The sequence below is a fragment of the Ambystoma mexicanum genome, chromosome 1q, assembly GCF_040938575.1.
Source record: "Ambystoma mexicanum isolate Mex_15411 chromosome 1q, UKY_AmexF1_1, whole genome shotgun sequence".
In the NCBI taxonomy this organism is placed as follows: Eukaryota; Metazoa; Chordata; class Amphibia; order Caudata; family Ambystomatidae; genus Ambystoma; species Ambystoma mexicanum.
The window spans coordinates 800,751,786-800,774,350 of NC_090922.1; the positions used below are offsets into that span (position 1 = coordinate 800,751,786).

Here is a 22,565-nt window from a genome sequence, read left to right on the forward strand (position 1 = left end):
ATTGAACAGCAGGCTTGGGTCAGACATGTTGGTGCAGTATCAAATGGTGGGAATGCAACGGACCGTGTCCGCCCTCTCAAGAAAGAGATTCATTGCTGTAGATGAGTCGAGAGGAATAGAAGGACTTGTGATAGAGGGTTTGGATCTCTCAAGCAATGCACTGTTCACAATGTTCACTGAACATCTGGACTACGTTGGGGGTGGCACTTAAGTGGACATAGGCCTAGGAGCAGCTGCAGAGACCTGAGTCCCACAGATTAGAATTTGCCCAGATGTGGTAGTTTCCACATGAATCCCTCTTGATAGACAGTGCATCATGTATGCGGTAGGTGGCTTTCGGCAGGAGTTCAGCTGCTACAAACAGCCACAGAATAAAAATAACTAGAACAGAAACAAGTACCGAGTGCAAGGAAACAGCTGGAGACAAAGTAAGATATCTCTTGGTTCAGGAGCAAGAGACGGAAAGAGTAGGCAGCCTTGGTGGTCCATATAACTAGCCTGATTTGTATGGGTTTGTTTTTCAATGACACAACGTTAGTTCTTTTTTGATATTACCCTTCCCCCATTGTAACTTATTTATTTGCAAATGAAGAAATCACACTTCAGTCAGCCCAGTCTCAAAATAAATTAACTATTTTGAAAATAGCACATATATTGAATAACCACAAAAGATTCATTGGTTTGTCTTGGTTGTGGGTATTCTATACATAAACCTATCACACCCTCATTCTGTGGAGTGTGGCTAAGATAGAGATGTTTGCATGAACTTTCTCTGCATCTGCCCATACTGATAGCTGGCAGCATTTACATTGCCTCAGCTGCAGGGATCCCCACACTGGAACTCCTGCATCACTGGGAGAACCCAATGTTTGGGGCCCGCCCTTCCTGTCTCCATCAAATGAGGAGGGGTTTACAGATTCTGCCAGGATTTCCTTCCAGAGCAAACACCTGGCACAGTCTGTGGGCATCATCTGCATATTGATGTATGCAGGTGCCCGATCGATTGATTGATTGATCGCAGCACCCCCAAGCACAGAGAAGGATAGGGGATACATCAGAGCAGTGACGTGCACTTTATCAAACAGTTGCAAACTTTCTGTTCGGGGATTTCAGAAAAAAACACCAACGACAGGTCACCACTTTGTATGAAGGCATGGACATTCCATCGTTTGCAACTTTTAGGACCTTAATCCCCATTATTTGAAAATGCACTGTTTGTATTCACGCCGTCTCCAAATACTGTAAACGTTGCTTACACCGATCTGCTGAAAAGTGACGTCTATTCCAACTTTTAAATTGTTTTCCCAGAACAACGCCATTTTTTTATTACTGTGGACTCATCTCAACGACACCCCATTCCGAACATACGGCAGATAAACTGAAGTACTAGTTTCGAGAGCATTGCTTGTTTGGTATCTGTGTAGAGAGCTTGCACGGCAATAAAGCAGCCAGCAGCGCGTGCACTGTTAGCCTTTCTGAGAGCTGGCATTCCTTCTTGGGTAACAGGTAATGAAATGCACCCTGTCAGTCACACGACCAAAGCCCAGGCGGCACCCAGTTCCTGTATTAATGAAGAACACTTGCTCGCACTGAGAGACATTTCACATTCACACCTGCGGCTCAAGTGACCCGAGTTCGTTTGCATTTTGCCCTCCCCCCAGATACTGCACAATGCAGCGCTGGCACACGCCGCGCTGGGGGACTGGAGGAAAGCCGAGGAGATTCTGACGCTGGCAGCAAGTCTGAAGGCGGAGCCCAGACACAGCAGAATTGACAAGTCGTTGGAATCCATTCTGGTAAGGACATTCGGCTTTTTAGGTTGCACCCTCTGTCTGTGAACAGTATCCCGTAAACCCTTTCGAAGTTTGCAGGAATTGCAGGAAGTGAAGAAAAAGGAGTATCGCTCCGAGATGGGAAGTGGCGCAGCAATCGGCAATTCTGTCAACATTCGATGGACCTGACAAACACACAATTGTATTATGGAAAATGTGATGATAAAGAGTTGGGGGAATGTATGTTGGAATTTGGAATGTAGTTTAGTAGTTGCTGATATAAATGTTGGTTGTGTTGGTAGTGAGAGGTACCTTGCTTTAAAATGTATTTTGTAATTTGGAATGTTTGCCTAATGGATAACCAGTGGAGGCTGTCATAGATATTGGGCCTCATCACGAGGTTGGAGGTAGCCATGCTCAATAAGGGCATGGCTATCCCTAAACTCTGGTCCCACAAAAGGGGAATTACTGGGCCATTCCGACCTTGGAGGACCCTGAGCCGGTATGTCCCCATTCCCATTGAGCCCCCATAAGGCTCATGGGAATGGGGAGGATGGTAGCAGCGGTTCACAACGGTACCGTTGCTACCATCCTGGTCTGCTCGCGGGTGCTGCTCTGCACGCCTGGTCTGACCAGGCGACCAAAGCGGCACACGCAAGCAAACTCGTATTGTTGCGGCATGGCAGCAATGGCACCGGTAGCTCTATTGGCGCTGTTGTTGCCTTACCACAACAGTCGTAATGAGGCCCATTGGCTTTAGTGGACACTGCAAGAGATCCCCAGCTGTTACAGGGGTGTCATCTTCTTGCATATTTTATGAGTAGGCATGTGCTAAATGGTTCACAAACCAAGGCAAGCTATTTAAGCCTTAAACATGAGTAAATACATACTTTTGGGCTTGACATTTTTTGCTTGCAGCACAGAACACAAATATAAATGAAACATTATCAATTGCACTTGAAGCTGATTGAAGCGAATATCAGCTGCAAAAGGCACATGGAAAGCTTTGGTATAGCCGGTATGCTTGCTTATGTTTAAAATACATTGGGCTTCATTACGAGTCCGGCGGTAACCGAGGCGGTAAAACCGCCTGGTTACTGCCGGACTCGTATTACCATTCCGCCTCCGTGATTCCCGGAATTACCGGGGTATTACAACCCCGGTTTTCCGGGAATCACGGAGGCGGAATGGTGTTAATCCCCATTCCCATTGAGTCCTGTAGGACTCAATGGGAATGGGGATCATGGGAACACCGGCAGCATCTCGTGATGGTGTCAGTGTTTCCTCGTCCGCCTGCAGGCGGGCGGTGTTAAACCCGCCAGGTCAAACCTGGCGGGAACATCACCTCCCGTCTGCAGGAGTCGGGATCAGGCGGTCCGGAAACAACGGTGGCGGCGGGTTTACTGCCACCGTTATTTCCAGACCGCCTGATTTGTAATGAGGCCCATTGGCTTATACAGAATTTGATGATTTACAAGAGTTTCATTGATAGTTTGTGCTACGATTTTACATATCATAATGTGAAAACACTGCTCTGTGTTTTATGCTAATATGAACGCAAGCTGCATTTGCACACTGAACAAAAAATATATGCCTTTTATATTTTGTTGTTAAAACAGGGAACACACAGAATGAAGCATAGCTGTGCTATTTTGTAAATATATAGTATGAACTGTTCCCAGCGTAACATATGCCGTTATAGAATATCAGTCAGTAATTCATAGGGTCACTTCTATCCCCCTTCTTAAATATTGGAATTACCACTGATCGCTTCCAGGAAGAGGGCGTAGTTGCCCATGACTTATTAATCGTCATTGAAAAGGCTAAATGTATTAGATGGAATGAGAGGTATGTGCAGTATAAGAACAGTTAAGTTCCATCGATCACATGGGCCTCTATGATGTGTCTTTGCAATGGAACAAGGTTGACAATTACGTGTTAACAGAGTCCCTGTGATGGCATAAGATTGCTTAGTAGCATAATACAGCACCTACTTTCAGTTTTAGCTTATGAGGGGGCATTCGTCCTACAGCATTTCACCCTTTAGAGACTGAAAGGTTGAGCAGGTAATTATCTGCCCTGTGTGAAGAAAAGTGGGGGTGGAAAGAAGTAACTTCCGAATGTTTGCGATAGTTGAAGGTGAAGGTGCACCACTTTGCCATTTGGACAGCAGAGGGCAACCCATCCCAACACTGAGAAATTGCATCAACTGCATACAAAAACAAACCTAAGCTATATATGATTTTGAAAAGAGTTCACTATAAATGGAGTCTTCGGAAGAATGCGATGTGAACCCATTTTTTTCACTGATATAGCATGACCCTGAAAACTCTGGGACATGGTGTGATACCTGAACATTTCGTATTGTACACAACCCATTGTTACCACTTATTTGAGGCACAGCCATTTTGTGACTTAGCACAATTCACGAGTGAGCAATTTTTTGCAATGTCAGAGCTGGCACTTTCATTTTCAGAAAGACATTGAGCATTTAGACAAAGAAGCAACTATTACTGATGTAGTGTTTTTGGGACAAAGTACTAATTCATATATAAGAGCACTCACAAAAATGATTAGAATTATGCCTTGATAAAGCCCCTAAGTGGGCAAAACTGATGGCCATGCAGTTGGCAAATCTTAGCATAGAATATAATATGCTTATAATAACTTTGTGAATTGCGTTATGGTGCAACGGATGCACCTTAAATAACCTATCTACAATGTATTGCATTGTGTAATCATTGCCTAGTTATTGCTTCATCTGTTTTCACTAGGCAGGAAGTCACCTTACTAACCAACACACAAAACCAATTGCTATATTTTTCTGCTCAAACCAGATATTACTTTGTGCGTGGTTGTGACCTGTTTTCTTATGAAATTGGTTTTGAACAATAAGTGTTAGAATAAAAACACTTCATACCAATGTTAAATTGTATGTTTTCAATTATAATTGTGGTGTGCTTACCTGTTGGGAATACCATTTACTTGATTTGTAACTTGTTTAGCCAGTAGTTGTAGGCTTAACCCCTGAAGGATAGCAGCCCTTCATTTTAGGCAACTAAGAGGAAGGGCTTCATCTTGTATCCTGGCTTGCAACATTATGTGTTACTATTGACTTCTGCAATTGTATTCGCTCTCCCCTCTTGCTTCTCCACTCTTTATGACCGCTTACTCTGTTCTCTCCTCCACTCCCTTTTCCTATCTCCTCCCCTGCTCCCCTTACTTTCTTCTATGCACTCACTCTATCAGAATTGTCCCTGGACCGAGTATGATAGCAACCTCGTCTGTCTCTTCACCCCTCCCCTTACTTGCCCCCCCCGCACTATCTGAAATGTCGTCAGGCCTAGTACGATAGTCGCTTGTTTTGTTCCTCCCCTCCCTTTCTGCACCCCTCTCTCTCACCTTTTGTTTTCCTCCAGCTCTACCAGAAATGTCATCAGGCCTAGTACTGTAGTCACCTGTCTGTTTCTATTTCCTTCCATATGTCTTAGCTCTTGCACTATCTGAAATGTCTTGAGGCCAAGTACGATAGTTAATTTCACATCCTTACTGTTCATGGCCTGTAAGAATGTAATTGTATTTTCCCTTGTTCCCTCCTTTGCCTTGAAGCGCTTTGAAACACATTAGCCTTGATTCATGGAACTGTACAAAGTGTATTTTTGCCATGCAAAGTCCGGGCAAAGTCATACTGTACTGCAAAAATTACTATGCGCTAACTTTGACTGGCAAAAATACACTTTTCACAGTTCCATGAATCAGGGTTATTGTGTGCAGGTGCTATATAAATAAATGATCATATCATAACTAGCTCCCATGACTAGAAACCTATAGGCGCAGCCCCCATTACAATCGACAACCACACTATAACCATTCTACAATCTTAAAATACATTTGGGATACAAATAAAACCTGCATATAAGGACTTAACTGAAAGGGGGCACCAATCGTCATGTGGGACAAAGGTGTCCCAATAATTCTTAACAAGGATGACTATTTCCAGAGAGATAAGTGATTGTTTACAGAGAGCTTGGATTTGCAGCCTTTTGACTGTCCAATGGGGATACATTGGGAGCCTTATGCAGAAAGTAAAATCATCCCAAGTACGGGCGATATCTTATGACTCTGGAATCTGTGAACTTTGTTACCAGACTTGGCTCCCTCCACAGAGCCAACACACTAAACACTTCCAGGCAGATGCTCTGGCAGACATCACCACGAACAAACCTGCCTCCAGATGCAGGGAACAGCGCAAAACTGTTGGGAGCCCGGTATCGGCATGAAACATTTGGGAGCCCCGTATCACTACAGAGACAAATTCAACATGCCGTTGACGAGCCAGACCGATTTTATCACCTGAAGAGCGACGGGTAAATTACAAGTCCCATGCTGAAAAACCACACAGCCAGGGACCCAAGATAATTAATCTTTCACCTTTCAAAATGTGCCATTTTGCCAATCTAGAGGCGCACATTCCCGAAATTAATCCCCGACCAGATTAGAAAGCCAAGCCCAGCCTATAAAAACTATGAAAATTGTTGGAAAACCTCAAAAAGGGGATCAGTCTCAGAGAAGGCAAATGCCAGGAAACAGCAGATGTGCTACAGCTGAATCCCTGGATAGACAAGGAACCCAGTACCTGTTTACGAGATTCCAGGTCCTTATACCAAATCATAAAGGAAAGGACCTAAACACCACAACTAGTTGTACCAGGGAACCCAAAAGGGGTTTGTAGCATCTCAACAGAGACTGTCCCTTGCCAGAGGGTATAACAATATAAGCGGTCTAAAGGGGACCCACTAAATGAAGGGGGATATACCCATTGGGCAGTAACCCTGAAAAGTGACCAGTTGGTGCTGGTCTAAAGAAACCAGGGGCCTGATTCACAGAACGTTTTGCTATGAGATTGCGCCATTATAAAACACTTCCATGAATCAGGCCATAGATGTGAAGTGACTGATTGGTGTTGGTTGAAAGAAACCTGAGAAGTGACGCGTTGTTGACCTATAGAAATCATTTTTTAAATTATTGTTTTATGGTTACACAAGTTATCCTTTAGCAACTTTAACGATACAGAATTAAGATACAAAGGAAAGGCAAAAAACCAGGAGAGTGTAAAAACAAGGCATCAACTACATACTTATTGTAAGGAGGCATCAGGCAGCAGATTCACAAATTAATTCCAAACTCATTACCACAATTAAAAAAGAAAAAACCACCAAGTAGATAAGCTTACATGTTTCCAATAGAACAGGAATTAAAAAGCAAGCAATGGTCCCTTTTCATGCATCCCTCATCCAACCTAAGTGCTTTAATAAAAGTGACTATACCAATTACAGTGGAGGTTCGGTGACCAGATAAACACTATGACCAGATCCTCTCAAAATTCCCAATAGTTACAAGAGGCCCAAACCTTTGTGGATGTATTGCTCTCAAACTGTTCAGTGCTGGACATACAACAAATACATGTTTCATGGTTTCATATAATGCTACATTTTTGCAAAAATGACACCAGACCCAGTCACCAGCAATAAATCCCCTTCTATGCATAATTTCTTTGGTCAATGCAAAGTTCCATTGAAAACTCAAAAATGAGCGTCGCACCCACCTTGCCAGATACACTGATAAGAAGGGTCAAGAACTCCTAATTTCTTATGGTCGAATTTTAGATGGGAGAGTGAGGAATAGGCGTGCATTTTCTCCATGGTATAGATCCAGTCATGATCAAATAATCTCTTGACCCGTTCCGGATTTTCAGATAGTTCCTTCAATGAGCCATCTACATTCAGCAAGACCAGTATGCAATGATCGAATATCTCATTAAGCCAAGAGCTACTCCTACTTGCCAAGATGTTTTTTAGGTCTTCGAAGAGAGAACCCCCCCTCAGGGACCAATATTTTCCAGAGTAAGGATAACCTTTCCCACTCAACGCGGGAGGACAAAGAGGTTATCCCAAGATCATACTGTATGACATCACTGGGAACTGCGTTAGGCACACCCAACACCCTCTGCCAGGACACAGCTTCAAGACGAGGCAGGATGTCAGTTGAAGCGAACTAGAAGATTTCCGTCCCATTAATAATTTTAGGGACCAATTCACCCTTGTAATATTTTAGGGCTGGTAACAATGTAAAGTTTCCATATCGACGATCCACCCGTACCAGTTGGTTTACTAGGGGGATAGTCCATTCTCTTACACAGGCTATCACCTTGTCATGCCTGGGGTTGCCTGTATTTGGAAACCCAAGTATACCATTGAATTCCCTTTCGTTATGGCTTCAGTTCCAACGTGCCACTTAAACTTTGCTCTAGGGATGCCCTTAGTGCATTGTAAGATCTTGGTCTTAGCTGGATTGAAACGGCCTACACTGGTCGACTGGAGGTCAAGCGAGTGCGGATGATTTCATGTGCTCACCAATATCAGACAGGTAGAGGTTAAACAGGCAAGGAGCAAAATCGCATCCCTGCCTGACACCCCTACCTGTATGAATAAATACGAGACAGAGCCCCTTCATAATTCAGGTGATCCTGAATTTCTGATTGGTCATGCATGCCAACGTGGAGTCTTAGGTGGTCGGGTGGCAATCCCCACTGATGTAATTTTGTCTGCAGGAGCTGGCAATCTACCACATCAAAAGCAGCACTTAAATCAATTGAGACAATATATACTGTTTTATAATTACCCATCCCAAGCCTGTTGCTGAATGAGCTTTATAATTGCCCCATTGAGGCTGGTACCCAGGTTCTGACGAAACCCTGTTTGCCACTTAGATAGTCTCCTGGCCTACAGCGCCCAATCCTCAAGGTGGGCCAGCACAACAGCAGCAAATACCTTGCTGTCCGCATCCAGGAGGGTAATTGGGCGGTAATTCAGGGGTTTGTTTTCAAACCACATTTAAAGATCGCAACTATGTGGGCCAATGACCATGAGGATGGAAACAGGTCAAAAGTTACCACATCTTTGAAAAGGATACTCAGCACTTTGGCCGACTTGGAAGGATCTGCCTTAAACACAAAGTGAGAGAGCCCATTGGGGCTCAGAGCTCTCTAAGGGCTAATCCTCTTGAGAACTGCTAAAATCTTGTCATGGCTGAAAGCTGCTCCATTCAATCTGTGCCCTGTCTCTGGAGGAAAAAACAGGAGCACTCATTAGGTGGCGCATACAGAATGGAGAAATGTATGTACGAATCACTCTTTGAAGCTGCATTTACCTGGTTCATAGTGTCTGGGCAATCGATAGAATTCATCAGCCTCCAAGATATGCGAGCGTTCTCATTTCTCAGGGAGGATAACATGAATTCAGCATCCTCCCATCTACGCTTACTCTGGCTGTTTCTCTGCCAGTGTTGATATTTCTGATGCACTTTTTTCATCAAGCCCCTCAGCGACTTAGCCAATAGATCAGCTCTTAGCTTCAAAAGCCTCAACTTCCATCGCAAAGATCTTTTATTATCAGCAGTCTCCTTGTTGTACATGCTTTCTCTGGTATGTATTCCGACCCTTGCCATGCTTTCCTTGTTGTTCACGAATAACAAGCCTCAGAGAAATCCTCAAAGTTGGAAGCATTAAACACCCTAAGCGTCCAGTTCATCGTTGCGTTTTCCAAGATTTTGGCCAATGAAATGATAACACGCTCTGCCATTCCATGGTTCTACACAATTCGAGAACCTGAGGGGTTAGTGACCAGGTTGACCGATCCCCTGTACCCCACCTGTGTCGCCAACCCTTCCAGGGAAAATGAGGCAATTAATATCTCCCTGCAAACTCCCATTAAGAGGAGGCAGACCTAGTCCATCCAAAGTTTTAAGTCAATTACAGCCTCTAGATTTTCTGGACCTTTTATGGCTATCCATCCCACGAATCTCCCCCAACCCAACCTCCACCAGACATTCTGAATTCAGATTTCCAGCAAGCAATACGTGTGCACCCCTGTGAGTACAGCACCATTTGTTAATGCAACTCACCAGATGATCAAGAAACTTAGTGAGGTACAATATATTCTCATGCCAATAAATATTTACTATCAGTAGGTGAAAGGGGAGAACCCTAGTCACTTCCACTTATGTTAGTAGGATACCAACAAAGCTCTGATCAATCAGCACCACTCTCAAATTGTCAACTGATTTCAGCAAGGTTATAAGACCCCCAATGGACGACCCTTTGCCTCTCGCTGTGCAGCCTGCCCTGTGACCACAACTCTATCCATCACAGGAATGGTGCACAACCAGGTTTCCTGTAAACATACAACCCAATGGGATTCTAGCTCTCACCCCAATACTTGGTTATCAAACAGACGTGAATGGCCCTGTGAGTTCCAAGAGAGCATGGAGACACATTCACCTCCATCAATCCCCTCTCAGGGCTAATTTATTTGTTAATTGGAGGTTGGTCTGAGCAACCATGACTTGTCATCAGAGGCTTCAGAGGCCTTCATTCTATTTTTTAGGGATTGGACGTCACACTTCAGCTGGTGATCAGGCACTAAGTTCGTTTCAGGACCAACCCCGGACTGAATGCCCAGGTTATCCACAATGTCAAAGCCGAATTTTCTGACCGAGTCTCTCTCGTGCAAGATCAGATCAGAGATCCAACTTAGAATTGACCTTACAGTGCTATGTTTTACTGGAAAGTGAACCCTGTTGATATCAGCTGAAGAAATACATTCCAGGGCGGGGGACCTCAGATAAGAGACGCACAATATTGGAATGATTTAAGCTTACAGACATGTTTTCTGGAATCACTGACTCGAATACAATACCATTGCACAAACCCCTTTCCTTCAAGACTCTTTCCATATTCCTTTCTGATTCTGTTTGTATGCCAGTTACAGCTGACCCCCCGGGTACCAACCCTCACCACCCCATCCCTTTGTCACCCCAGTCTGTGTGCGATGTCTTCGGTGGTGGATTTTGCTCTCGAGGAGTGACCTGCGAGGGTACCTTTGCTGAGTCAAAGTTGGGCAGCTGATGAATTTGGGAGTCCAATGCTTCTGAACTTCCAGGCAGGGACCACGCGCCCCCAGCAGGAACCACAGGAGGGTTATTTGAGCTAGCAGTAGAGAGCACCAGTGAAGTGAAGTGGAACTACCACCAACAAAGAGCATACCCTCCGACGAGGGTAAGAGGTCCTTCAGAATTGTCACTTCTGCCAATGGTCAGCTGGAGGGAACAGGAATCGCAGAAAGAATCTTGATGCCCTAGAGTTCAAATTCACACCAGAATTTTTTTTGTCTCTCTCGGACGCCCTGACATTTCAGCATACTTCGATAATGAATAATCATAGAAGATTTGGTGATACTTGCTCCCTGTTCCTTTATTAAGAGCATGGAATATGGTTGCATGAAGTAAAATATAGCTGCACATTGATAAACCTGCGTCTATAAGATTCCACAGCACATACGTCCAAGGTGAGCAATTAGCCTTTGTTAAAGTATCCCTCTTCTTACATTACATCACCATACGGTGACTTGTAAGTTTGATCCAAGTAGACAGAGTGTGGATTGAAGTATCCCTGTGCACAAGCAGCTATATGGCTCAGATAGCCAAGATGGAAGGAAGTTAATTGATCTGCTATACATTCATTATAGCAAATATTGGACTTAAAAGCAATAATACTGTGTATATATCTGAACTGATTGAGTTCTATTATGTGTCACATTTTAGAAATATGAAGAGTTTCCTAATGGAGTGATTTTGAACCCCTGATGAAGAGACTGAGAGCTCGAAACGCGTTGGGCATTGTTACAATAAAAGAAGGAAATTATCATTGGACATTGCAAGATTCATTACTAAACTTGGAGTGGTGTAACAAGGGCTATTGTTATTTAATGTAATAGTATGTACAGGACTAGAGTATGAAAACCATAGTAATACTTTCACATTTAATTGTCTATACTATTTATGAACGGATGACTCTTCACATAATTGTTTGGCTATTTTAGCCCTTGATAGCGTGCAGGGGACGGGAGTTCCCCCACTGTGTGAACGTTTTCTGTTTTGTTTGCATGTTATGCGATTCATGTGCCAGGATCACGTTTTCTCCCCTGCACCTTAAGATCATTTAATAATTAAGTTTAGTCATCTTCTACAACTCCTTAGTTTTTTAATTACCTAGATCGCAGTGTTAACCCACTGTGTTTATTTCTGGGTATTCGAGCCAGGAGGTAGAGAGGTTGCGCACTTTTTTTGCTTAGCATCACTCGTGGGGACTTCACGATCCTCACTGCTAGGCCTCATATCTGGATCCTCATGGGGAGCCCTCAAGAGGTCTTTCACAGGCACTTCAGTGGGTTGGCTACTTAGTGATTTGTGACCCAGGTGAGCCATTGACCCAGTCTTCTTGGTTAGAACTGAACTACCTTCCAGAATGATGACGCTCTCTGAGATACTATTCCAAGGGACATTTCCTGTTAATACTTGAGATAATGATTCTGGAACTCCACTTATTTGATCACTTCCAATCACTGGAGCTTGTAATTTAGGACGGTTGCAAGAGTTGTTCAGACCATGAGAAAATAAGAATTTTTTCGCTGTCGCATGTAGTTTAATGTTACCGAATTTGAACAATAATGATTCCAACACCTACGCATTTGATTTGGTTTCCTTCTGAAGAGTCTCAAATAGGGAGACTAAAACATACAGAACCTGGTCAATTTCAACCAAGGAGTGGGTCCATGGAGGATCACTACCAGACAGTCTGGTAAATGGAAGATCCAGATCGTCCTTAAAGGCGGTCGTCGCAGTAAAACCAACTGAAGAAAGAGTGAAATCAAAGTCAGGACCATATCGTTGGGTAAGATCTGGAGGAGTGTCGAGAAAACCTGAGCCTTTGTTCCCTTCTGGTGAAGGAGGAGGGACTGAAAAAGTAACATGAGGGGTAGAGGTTACACATCCCACCGACTCAGGATCCAGCATTCCAATGTGGGAGTTTTTCAACTTGGTTGACTTTGTTTTTGGTTCAAAAAAGGAGGTAATTAGACCTTTTCAGAGATGTAATCAGGAGCTGTTTCACCGCCACCTAATTTTTAAGTGTAGGCATCGAGGACTCAGCACAAGCTACCACAAAAGTCCGCACTCGGGGGGGCAGCAGTGTAGCAGGGCTGTTCAGACTGCAGAGATGGAGACAACGGTAAGTTAGCTGCTGCTAAGAGTTCCTCATCCAAAATGGTCAAAGGAATAGTCCTTTTCCCGTTCTGCAAACCCACCATATAGAAAGCTGTTACTCAGTTGGTGTAAAGTGCAGAAACCAGATTCAATGTTAGTTTGTGGAAGTTGGTAAGAAACGTAACAGTCTTTGTATCCAAAAAATGAAATGACGTATTTAGATTAAACAGGTAGATGAAAATGAGTACGCCGGCATATCCTGGATCGAAGGGACCAACCCCCACAGTCTCCGGGTCTCAACCTTGGTCAATCAGCAAATATAATTTAAATTGTCGTATTTTCCTGTTAGCATGGGCATCTCGAATACACCTTTCTCATCGATGTGTACTCATCCAGAAATGACCATAAGCAGAACGGTCGGTCCGCGAGGATTCTTCCGTAATTCGGTACGCAGCGTACGGAAGGGACCGAATGATGTAGGACTGCAGACTGCAGACTGCATACTTAGCAGCCCACTTCGCGGGAGCTGATGGGAATACAGCATTCTCCTTAGAAGGGAGGGACTCCAGCAACGGCCATCACAGAAAGTGAAAAAAGAACGTAGCAATCCTTGCTGCTGGTACTGCTGAGTGCACACTTCATATCTAAGAAAGGGCCGTTGGCGAATTGTAACTAAACCTGAGAAGTAACCAGTTAGAGCTTGTCTGGGGAAACGTGGTAACAGACCAGTTGGTGCTGGTCCAGGAGAAACTGTCAATTCCCCAGATGGAACTAGGAAACCCAAAGGGTTGACATAAACACTGCACCGGCAAGGCTGGGATAGGTCTATCAGATGGATGAACAGCAGCAGGTCGACTGAGTATGAACCCACAAGAGCCCTCACAGGAAAGATTCTCTGTTTGGCTAAGACTAGGGATGGAAAATTCATTTTAGGATTAATGAAATGTTGCTGGCCATTCTTTGGCACAGTTTTAGGATTTATGAAATGTTGCTGACCATTCTTTGGCACTGTTTTAGGATTTATGAAATTTTGCTGACCATTCTTTGGCACAGTTTTGTTTAGATTAGGATAGCCTGGAGGCTAATGACTTGGGAAGACTAGAGGCCTCATTATGAGTGTGCCAGTCCGGTACCAATAGTGCTGGTAAGCCTACCGGCATCGTTGTTACCGGACTGGTACACTACGAGTCTGCGAACGGGCACAGTCCCACCTGCCAGGGTAATGCCCCACCCCCCTTAATGGGGGGTGGGGCATTACTGGGCCTCGTAATGCCCCAGCGCCCACGTGAACTTAGGCCCGGAGTATTACCTGACCTAGTAATGCGCCCCCATCTCGGGTGTATTGCTTAATTCATGATTTGTACTACAATGACGCAATGCACCTGTTTCTTTGTGTGGTCTTTTCATGGCAAGCAACTCAGATTAATGTTCTCACCATGAAACCTGTGGTATCATACTCATAAAATCGGATCAGACCAGACAAGTGGGGATAGATTCTTTTGGGGCTCATTACGAGTATGACGGTGCAGGAAAAAAGTGGCGGACACGTAATTGCCACCACATTTCCCACTCCGCCATACTACGAGTATGGGCCTGGAGTGGGGGCATTTACCTCCAGCATCATGCTAGGGGTAAATCTTCCCACTTTCTGCTGACAACCCCAATGGAGTCCTATGGACTCCAAAATTGAAGGGGACTAAATCCGGCGAACCAGGTGGCGTAACGGTAATTCCGCCCAACTCGTAATGAGGCTCTTGACTTTGGAATATTTGTGTATGACCGGTTCTGTGTTTGCTTTTCATTTGAGACTTTCCCAAATAGTTAGGACTGCCTGGGAAACCCCTACTTTTTCTCTGTTCCCAACACGACCTCCAGGCCTCAGGATCCCTCCAACAAGCTGGGTTCCTGGATTGAGTCGGCCATATGGTTCCAGGCGAGCCAAAGTTGGAGCAACTCCTGCACACAGCGTTCTAAGCCCCCTCTCTTGCAAGCTTCAGCAGCTTCCTCCTACTTGTTGCCTAAACCATCTCCCCATCTGCTGTGTATGTTCCCTCTTTGCATAGTTTTCTTGAACTCACCCATTTGGTGCAGCGTTCCATGATTGGTTTTCTCTGGTCTCATTGGCCCGTTGGTCTTGGGCTTCCCAGCACTTGACCTCTAGTGACATGGGCATGGGCGTAATTTTAGGGGGGGAACGGGGGTGTTTGTCCCCCCCCCCAACTTTCATGGCGCACCATTTTCTCCCCATTAATTTGGCTTGGGCACCTTTTCTTCATATGTCATGCCCCCCCCAACATTTTCAGCAAAGTTACTCCATTGTGGGCCAGAGCGGGGAAGTGGTATAATCTTGGCTCATCATCTTGTATTTCAATGCCATTTCTCTCTGGTGCCGTTTGGTTTTAGGGCAGTGTTCTCTGTTCCCCGGTTTTTATACTGCCTGTTCTTGCAACAGATGTGGTGTTTTTGGGACGCTATGGGAAGGGCCTTCATAAAAGAAACTTAGTGAATCGACCTACCACAAATTAAGCAGTTTCCTGATTGTTAAGAAACCACTGATCCATTCAGATTAGTCCCGTATGGCTGGGATCTGGTTGACGGAGACATTCTGTCAATGCCACACACCCTTAAAAAGCAGACACCCCTCAACATGGTTTTCCATAGTCATTCAGAATCTGTGAAGATTTGTTGCTTTGAGATGATTTTGTTCCTGTCTTTGCTACAGAAGCAGAAGATGTACAACCTGATGGAGATGCCCCTGGGGAGGATGTTCCGGCCGAATGAGAAGCAGGTGGCCCAGCTCCAGAAGAAGGACTACCTGGGAAAAGCAGAGGTACCACAGCACGCCTCTCAAGGCACCAAAGAGCCTTCTGTACTGATGTTCCCCCTTGGGTGGGGGGTCGAGGGTGCTCGGAGACAACTTCAAAGGGTCTTCCGAGTGATCAGCCGAGGCTCCTTAGTAGCTCCCTTCCCGCACAGATCAGCATTGCCATTAAACATTCCCTTTTACCAACGACTGCCCACATAGTCATGTACAATCCTATACCTCAGGAAAGCCTGCGTATGTCCAGGCCCTGTGCACGCGTCACCCCCAAGGAACAGCCATGCCAGGGGCAACAGCCGTGGTAACTTCCCTCCAACAGACCATCTGTTCTACAGCATAGATAGCGGCTGTGCAAGCTTCCTTCCCACAGAACATCAACAGCCTAGATGGCGGCAGTGCAAGCTTCCTTCCCACAGAACATCTACAGGTATAGATAGCAGCACTGCAAGCATCCCTCCCAAATACAATATATAGCATAGAAAGCAGCAGTGCAAGCTTCCCTCCCACATGACATCTAGAGCCTAGATAGCAGCAGTGCAAGCTTCCCTCCCACAGAACATCTACAGGTATAGATAGCAGCACTGCAAGCATCCCTCCCACAGAACATCAACAGCCTATATGGCGGCAGTGCAAGCTTCTCTCCCACAGAACATCTACAGGTATAGATAGCAGCACTGCAAGCATCCCTCCCAAATACAATATATAGCATGGAAAGCAGCAGTGCAAGTTTCCCTCCCACATGACATCTAGAGCCTAGATAGCAGCAGTACAAGCTTCCCTCCCACATAACATCTACATCATAGATAGCAGCAGTGCAAGCTTCCCTCCCGCATGACAACTACATCATAGATAGCAGCACTGCAAGCATCCCTCCCAAATACGATGTATAGCATAGACAGCAGCAGTGCAAGTTTCCCTCCCACATAATATCTACATCATAGATAGCAGCAGTGCAAGCTTCCCTACCACATAACATCTACAACACAGATGGAAGCAGTGCAAGCTTCCCTCCCACATGTCATCTAGAGCCTAGATAGCAGCAGTGCAAGCTTCCCTCCCATATAACATCTACAGTATAGATGGTGGCAGTGCAAGCTTCTCTCCCAAATACGATGTATAGCATAGACAGCAGCAGTGCAAGTTTCCCTCCCACAAAACATCTACAGCACAGATAACAGCAGTGCAAGCTTCCCGAATGTAGAACAGGTACGTCAAAGGCAGCAGCAGCGCAGGCTTCTCTCCCACAGAACATCTGTTCTACAACATCGATCGCATCAGTGCAAGCTTCCTTCCCACAGAACATCTACAGCATAGATGGCGGCAGTGCAAGCTTCCTTCCCACAGAACATCTACAGCACAGATAGCAGCAGTGCAAGCTTCCCTCCCACATGACATCTAGAGCCTAGATGGCAGCAGTACAAGCGTCCCCCTCCCACATAACATCTACAGCACAGATAGCAGCAGTGCAAGCTTCCCTCCCACATTACATCTACAGCATAAATAGCAGCAGTGCAAGCTTCCCTCCCACATTACATCTACAGCATAAATAGCATCAGTGCAAGCATCCCTCCAAAATATGATGTATAGCATAGATAGCAGCAGTGCAAGCTTCCCTCCTACATGACATCAACAGCCTAGATGGCAGCAGTGCAAGCTTCCTTCCCACAGAACATCTACAGCACAGATGACAGCAGTGCAAGCTTCCCTCCCACAGAACTTCTACAGTACAGATAGCACTGCAAGCTTCCGTCCCAAATACGATGTACAGCATAGATAGCAGCAGTGCAAGCTTCCTTCCCGCATAACATCTACAGCCCAGATAGCAGCAGTGCAAACTTCCCGACTGCAGAACAGGTACGTTAGAGGCAGCAGCAGCGCAAGCTTCTCTCCCACAGAACATCTGTTCTATAACATAGATCGCATCAGTGCATGTTTTTCTCCCACATAACATCTAGAGCATAGAAGCAGTGCAAGCTTCCGTCCTACATTACAGCAACCGCATAGGTAGCAGCAGTGCAAGCTTCCCTCCCACAGAACATCTACAGCACAGATAGCAGCACTGCACGCTTCCCTCCCACAGAACATCTACACGGCAGATAGCAGCACTGCAAGCTTCCCTCCCACAGAACATCTACAGCACAGATAGCAGCACTGCAAGCTTCTCTCCCGCATAACATCTACAACATAGATAGCAGCAGTGCAAACTTCCCTCCCAAATACAATATGTAGCATGGAAAGCAGCAGTGCAAGTTTCCCTCCGACATGACTTCTAGAGCCTAGATAGCAGCAGTACAAGCTTCCCTCCCACATAACATCTACAGCACAGATAGAAGCAGTGCAAGCTTCCCTCCCACATGACAACTACATCATAGATAGAAGCAGTGCAAGCTTCCCTCCCACATGACAACTACATCATAGATAGAAGCAGTGCAAGCTTCCATCCCACATAACATCTACAGCACAGATAGCAGCAATGCAAGCTTGCCGACTGCAGAACAGGTACGTCAGAGGTGGCAGCAGCAGCGCAAGCTTCTCTCCCACAGAACATCTATTCTACAGCATAGATCGCATCAGTGCAAGCTTCCTTCCCACAGAACATCTACAGCATACATGGCGGCAGTGCAAGCTTCCCTCCCACAGAACATCTACAGCACAGATAGCAGCAGTGCAAACTTCCCTCCCAAATACAATGTATAGCATGGAAAGCAGCAGTGCAAGCTTCCCTCCCACATGACATCTAGAGCCTAGATGGCAGCAGTACAAGCGTCCCCCTCCCACATAACAACTACAACACAGATAGAAGCAGTGCAAGCTTCCCTCCCACATAACATCTTCAGCACAGCGAGCATCAATGCAAGCTTCCCTCCCACATAACATCTACAGCATAGATAGCAGCACTGCAAGCTTCCCTCCCAAATACGATGTACAGCATAGATGGCAGCAGTGCAAGCTTCCTTCCCGCAGAACATCTACAGCATATATGGCGGCATTGCAAGCTTCCCTCCCACATAACATCTTCAGCACAGCGAGCATCAATGCAAGCTTCCCTCCCACATAACATCTACAGCATAGATAGCAGCACTGCAAGCTTCCCTCCCAAATACGATGTATAGCATAGATGGTAGCAGTGCAAGCTTCCTTCCCGCAGAACATCTACAGCATATATGGCGGCATTGCAAGCTTCCTTCCCACAGAACATCTACAGCACAGATAACAGCAATGCAAGCTTCCATCCCACAGAACATCTACAGCACACATAGCAGTGCAAGCTTCCCTCCCAAATACAATATATAGCATGGAAAGCAGCAGTGCAAGCTTCCCTCCCACAGGACATCTAGAGCCTAGATGGCAGCAGTACAAGCGTCCCCCTCCCACATAACAACTACAACATAGATAGAAGCAGTGCAAGCTTCCCTCCCACATAACATCTTCAGCACAGCGAGCATCAATGCAAGCTTCCCTCCCACATAACATCTACAGCATAGATAGCAGCACTGCAAGCTTCCCTCCCAAATACGATGTATAGCATATATGGCGGCATTGCAAGCTTCCTTCCCACAGAACATCTACAGCACAGATAACAGCAATGCAAGCTTCCCTCCCACAGAACATCTACAGCACAGATAGCAGTGCAAGCTTCCCTCCCAAATACGATGTACAGCATAGATAGCAGCACTGCAAGCTTCCCTCCCAAATACGATGTATAGCATAGATAGCAGCACTGCAAGCTTCCCTCCCACATAACATCTACAGCACAGATAGTAGCACTGCAAGCTTCGCTCCCACATAACATCTACAGCACAGATAGCAGCAGTGCAAGCTTCTCTCACACACAACATCTAGAGCATAGAAGCAGTGAAAGCTTCCCTCCTACATAACAGCAACCGCATAGGTTGCAGCAGTGCAAGCTTCCCTCCCACATAACATCTACAGCATAGATAGCAGCAGTGCAAGCTTCCCTACCACATAACATCTATAACACAGATAGAAGCAGTGCAAGCTTCCCTCCCACATGTCATCTAGAGCCTAGATAGCAGCACTGCAAGCTTCCCTCCCACAGAACATCTACAGCACAGATAGCAGCACTGCAAGCTTCCCTCCCGCATAACATCTACAGCATAGATAGCAGCAGTGCAAGCTTCCCTACCACATAACATCTACAACACAGATGGAAGCAGTGCAAGCTTCCCTCCCACATGTCATCTAGAGCCTAGATAGCAGCACTGCAAGCATCCCTCCCAAATACGATGTATAGCATAGACAGCAGCAGTGCAAGCTTCCCTACCACATAACATCTACATCATAGATAGCAGCAGTGCAAGCTTCCCTACCACATAACATCTACAACACAGATAGAAGCAGTGCAAGCTTCCATCCCACATGTCATCTAGAGCCTAGATAGCAGCACTGCAAGCTTCCCTCCCACAGAACATCTACAGCACAGATAGCAGCACTGCAAGCTTCCCTCCCACATAATATCTGCAGCATAGAAACATTGCAAGCTTCCCTCCTACACAACAGCAACCGCATAGATAGCAGCAGTGCAAGCTTCCCTCCCACATGACAACTACATCATAGATAGCAGCAGTGCAAGCTTCCCTCCCACATGTCATCTACAACACAGATGGAAGCAGTGCAAGCTTCCCTCCCACATGTCATCTAGAGCCTAGATAGCAGCACCGCAAGCTTCCCTCCCACATAACTACAACACAGATAGAAGCAGTGCAAGCTTCCCTCCCACATGTCATCTAGAGCCTAGATAGCAGCACTGCAAGCTTCCCTCCCACAGAACATCTACAGCATAGATAGCAGCACTGCAAGCTTCCCTCCCACATAATATCTGCAGCATAGAAACATTGCAAGCTTCCCTCCTACACAACAGCAACCGCATAGATAGCAGCAGTGCAAGCTTCCCTCCCACATGACAACTACATCATAGATAGCAGCAGTGCAAGCTTCCCTCCCACATGTCATCTACAACACAGATGGAAGCAGTGCAAGCTTCCCTCCCACATGTCATCTAGAGCCTAGATAGCAGCACTGCAAGCTTCCCTCCCACATAACAACTACAACACAGATAGAAGCAGTGCAAGCTTCCCTCCCACATGTCATCTAGAGCCTAGATAGCAGCACTGCAAGCTTCCCTCCCACAGAACATCTACAGCATAGATAGCAGCACTGCAAGCTTCCCTCCCACATAATATCTGCAGCATAGAAACATTGCAAGCTTCCCTCCTATACAACAGCAACCGCATAGATAGCAGCAGTGCAAGCTTCCCTCCCACATGACATCTAGAGCCTAGATAGCAGCAGTACAAGCTTCCCTCCCACATAACATCTACATCATAGATAGCAGCAGTGCAAGCTTCCCTCCCGCATGACAACTACATCATAGATAGCAGCAGTGCAAGCTTCCCTCCCACATGTCATCTACATCATAGATAGCAGCAGTGCAAGCTTCCCTCCCGCATGACAACTACATCATAGATGGCAGCAGTGCAAGCTTCCCTCCCACATAACATCTACATCATAGATAGCAGCAGTGCAAGCTTCCCTCCCACATAACATCTACATCATAGATAGCAGTGCAAGCTTCCCTCCCACATGACAACTACATCATAGATAGCAGCAGTGCAAGCTTCCCTCCCACATGACAACTACATCATAGATAGCAGCAGTGCAAGCTTCCCTCCCACATAACATCTACATCATAGATGGCAGCAGTGCAAGCTTCCCTCCCACATGACAACTACATCATAGATAGCAGCAGTGCAAGCTTCCCTCCCACATGTCATCTACAGCACAGATGGAAGCAGTGCAAGCTTCCCTCCCACATAATATCTGCAGCATAGAAACATTGCAAGCTTCCCTCCTATACAACAGCAACCGCATAGATAGCAGCAGTGCAAGCTTCCCTCCCACATGACATCTAGAGCCTAGATAGCAGCAGTACAAGCTTCCCTCCCACATAACATCTACATCATAGATAGCAGCAGTGCAAGCTTCCCTCCCGCATAACACCTCCAATATAGTTGGCAGCAGTGCAAGCTTCCCTCCCAGCTTCTCTCTTGCTGACCAGGCACTGCACCTCTGCCGCCAGTGCACCTGCCACCACTTGGCACTGCCTACGCTGCCGAGCACTACGCCTAGCCCTCACTAGTGCGACAGCATGCTGTGCACGCAAGTGTACTGAAGATCCTTTAATTTGTCTAGAAACATAGGCAAGGCACTCAGAAAAGAGCCAAGTTAACATTACTTTATTAATGCACAAGCATTCGCGAATGGGCAGCAAGTTCAAACGTCTCGCAAAGCAAGTCGTCAAAGTGCCGCGCTTTGCCCTGCACATCGTGGTCCTTTTATACCCATCTGTTTTACATTGTCATACATTGCTGCACATAGATTATGTCCACCACAAGGCGGTTCCTCCCAGTCATGACTTTGCATCAAGGTCAACAGTTCAACATCTGCTATTGTGGTTTCCTGTTATCTGTTATTCGCTCTCTCTCTCGTGCCCCTCTGTGTATCTCTGTGCACGAGGCTGTGCTTACTCATTCCTTCCCCACCCGTAATCTGCAGATAGTTTTAGCAGGCTCAACATGCTTCGACATACAGTGACCAAACACAATTCTTCTGTTAAAAACAAGTTCTTGCCAGGTCAGCAGGTCTCTTTCTAGTTTGCAATTGCTATTCATATATGGCCATTAAACGCCACCGTATAAAAGAGAAGGCCTCTTCTTTTAGCAAAAAGTACATTCTTTTAACGCATATGATGATTAGTACAAACTCCAAGTGTGAGCACAACATTACATATGTATGCGTACCTTCAATCCACCCTTTGCTCACACTTGAGCATCAATCTAAACCTTCCTAGC

The 22,565-nt window shown here is 45.8% G+C and overlaps 1 protein-coding gene across 4 annotated transcripts in view; it reads left to right on the forward strand.

Moving 5' to 3' along the window:
* Positions 1-22,565, forward strand: part of NCF2 (neutrophil cytosolic factor 2) — a 232,909-nt gene that overhangs the window by 84,242 nt on the left and 126,102 nt on the right. For 2 of the 4 annotated variants that reach the window (XM_069641395.1, XM_069641396.1), the window contains exons 4-5: positions 1,662-1,796; positions 15,595-15,702. In XM_069641395.1, coding sequence (XP_069497496.1) covers positions 1,662-1,796; positions 15,595-15,702 — 243 coding nt within the window. The remainder of the gene's footprint in view (positions 1-1,661; positions 1,797-15,594; positions 15,703-22,565) is intronic. The other 2 variants (XM_069641397.1, XM_069641398.1) reach the window with 2 other exon arrangements.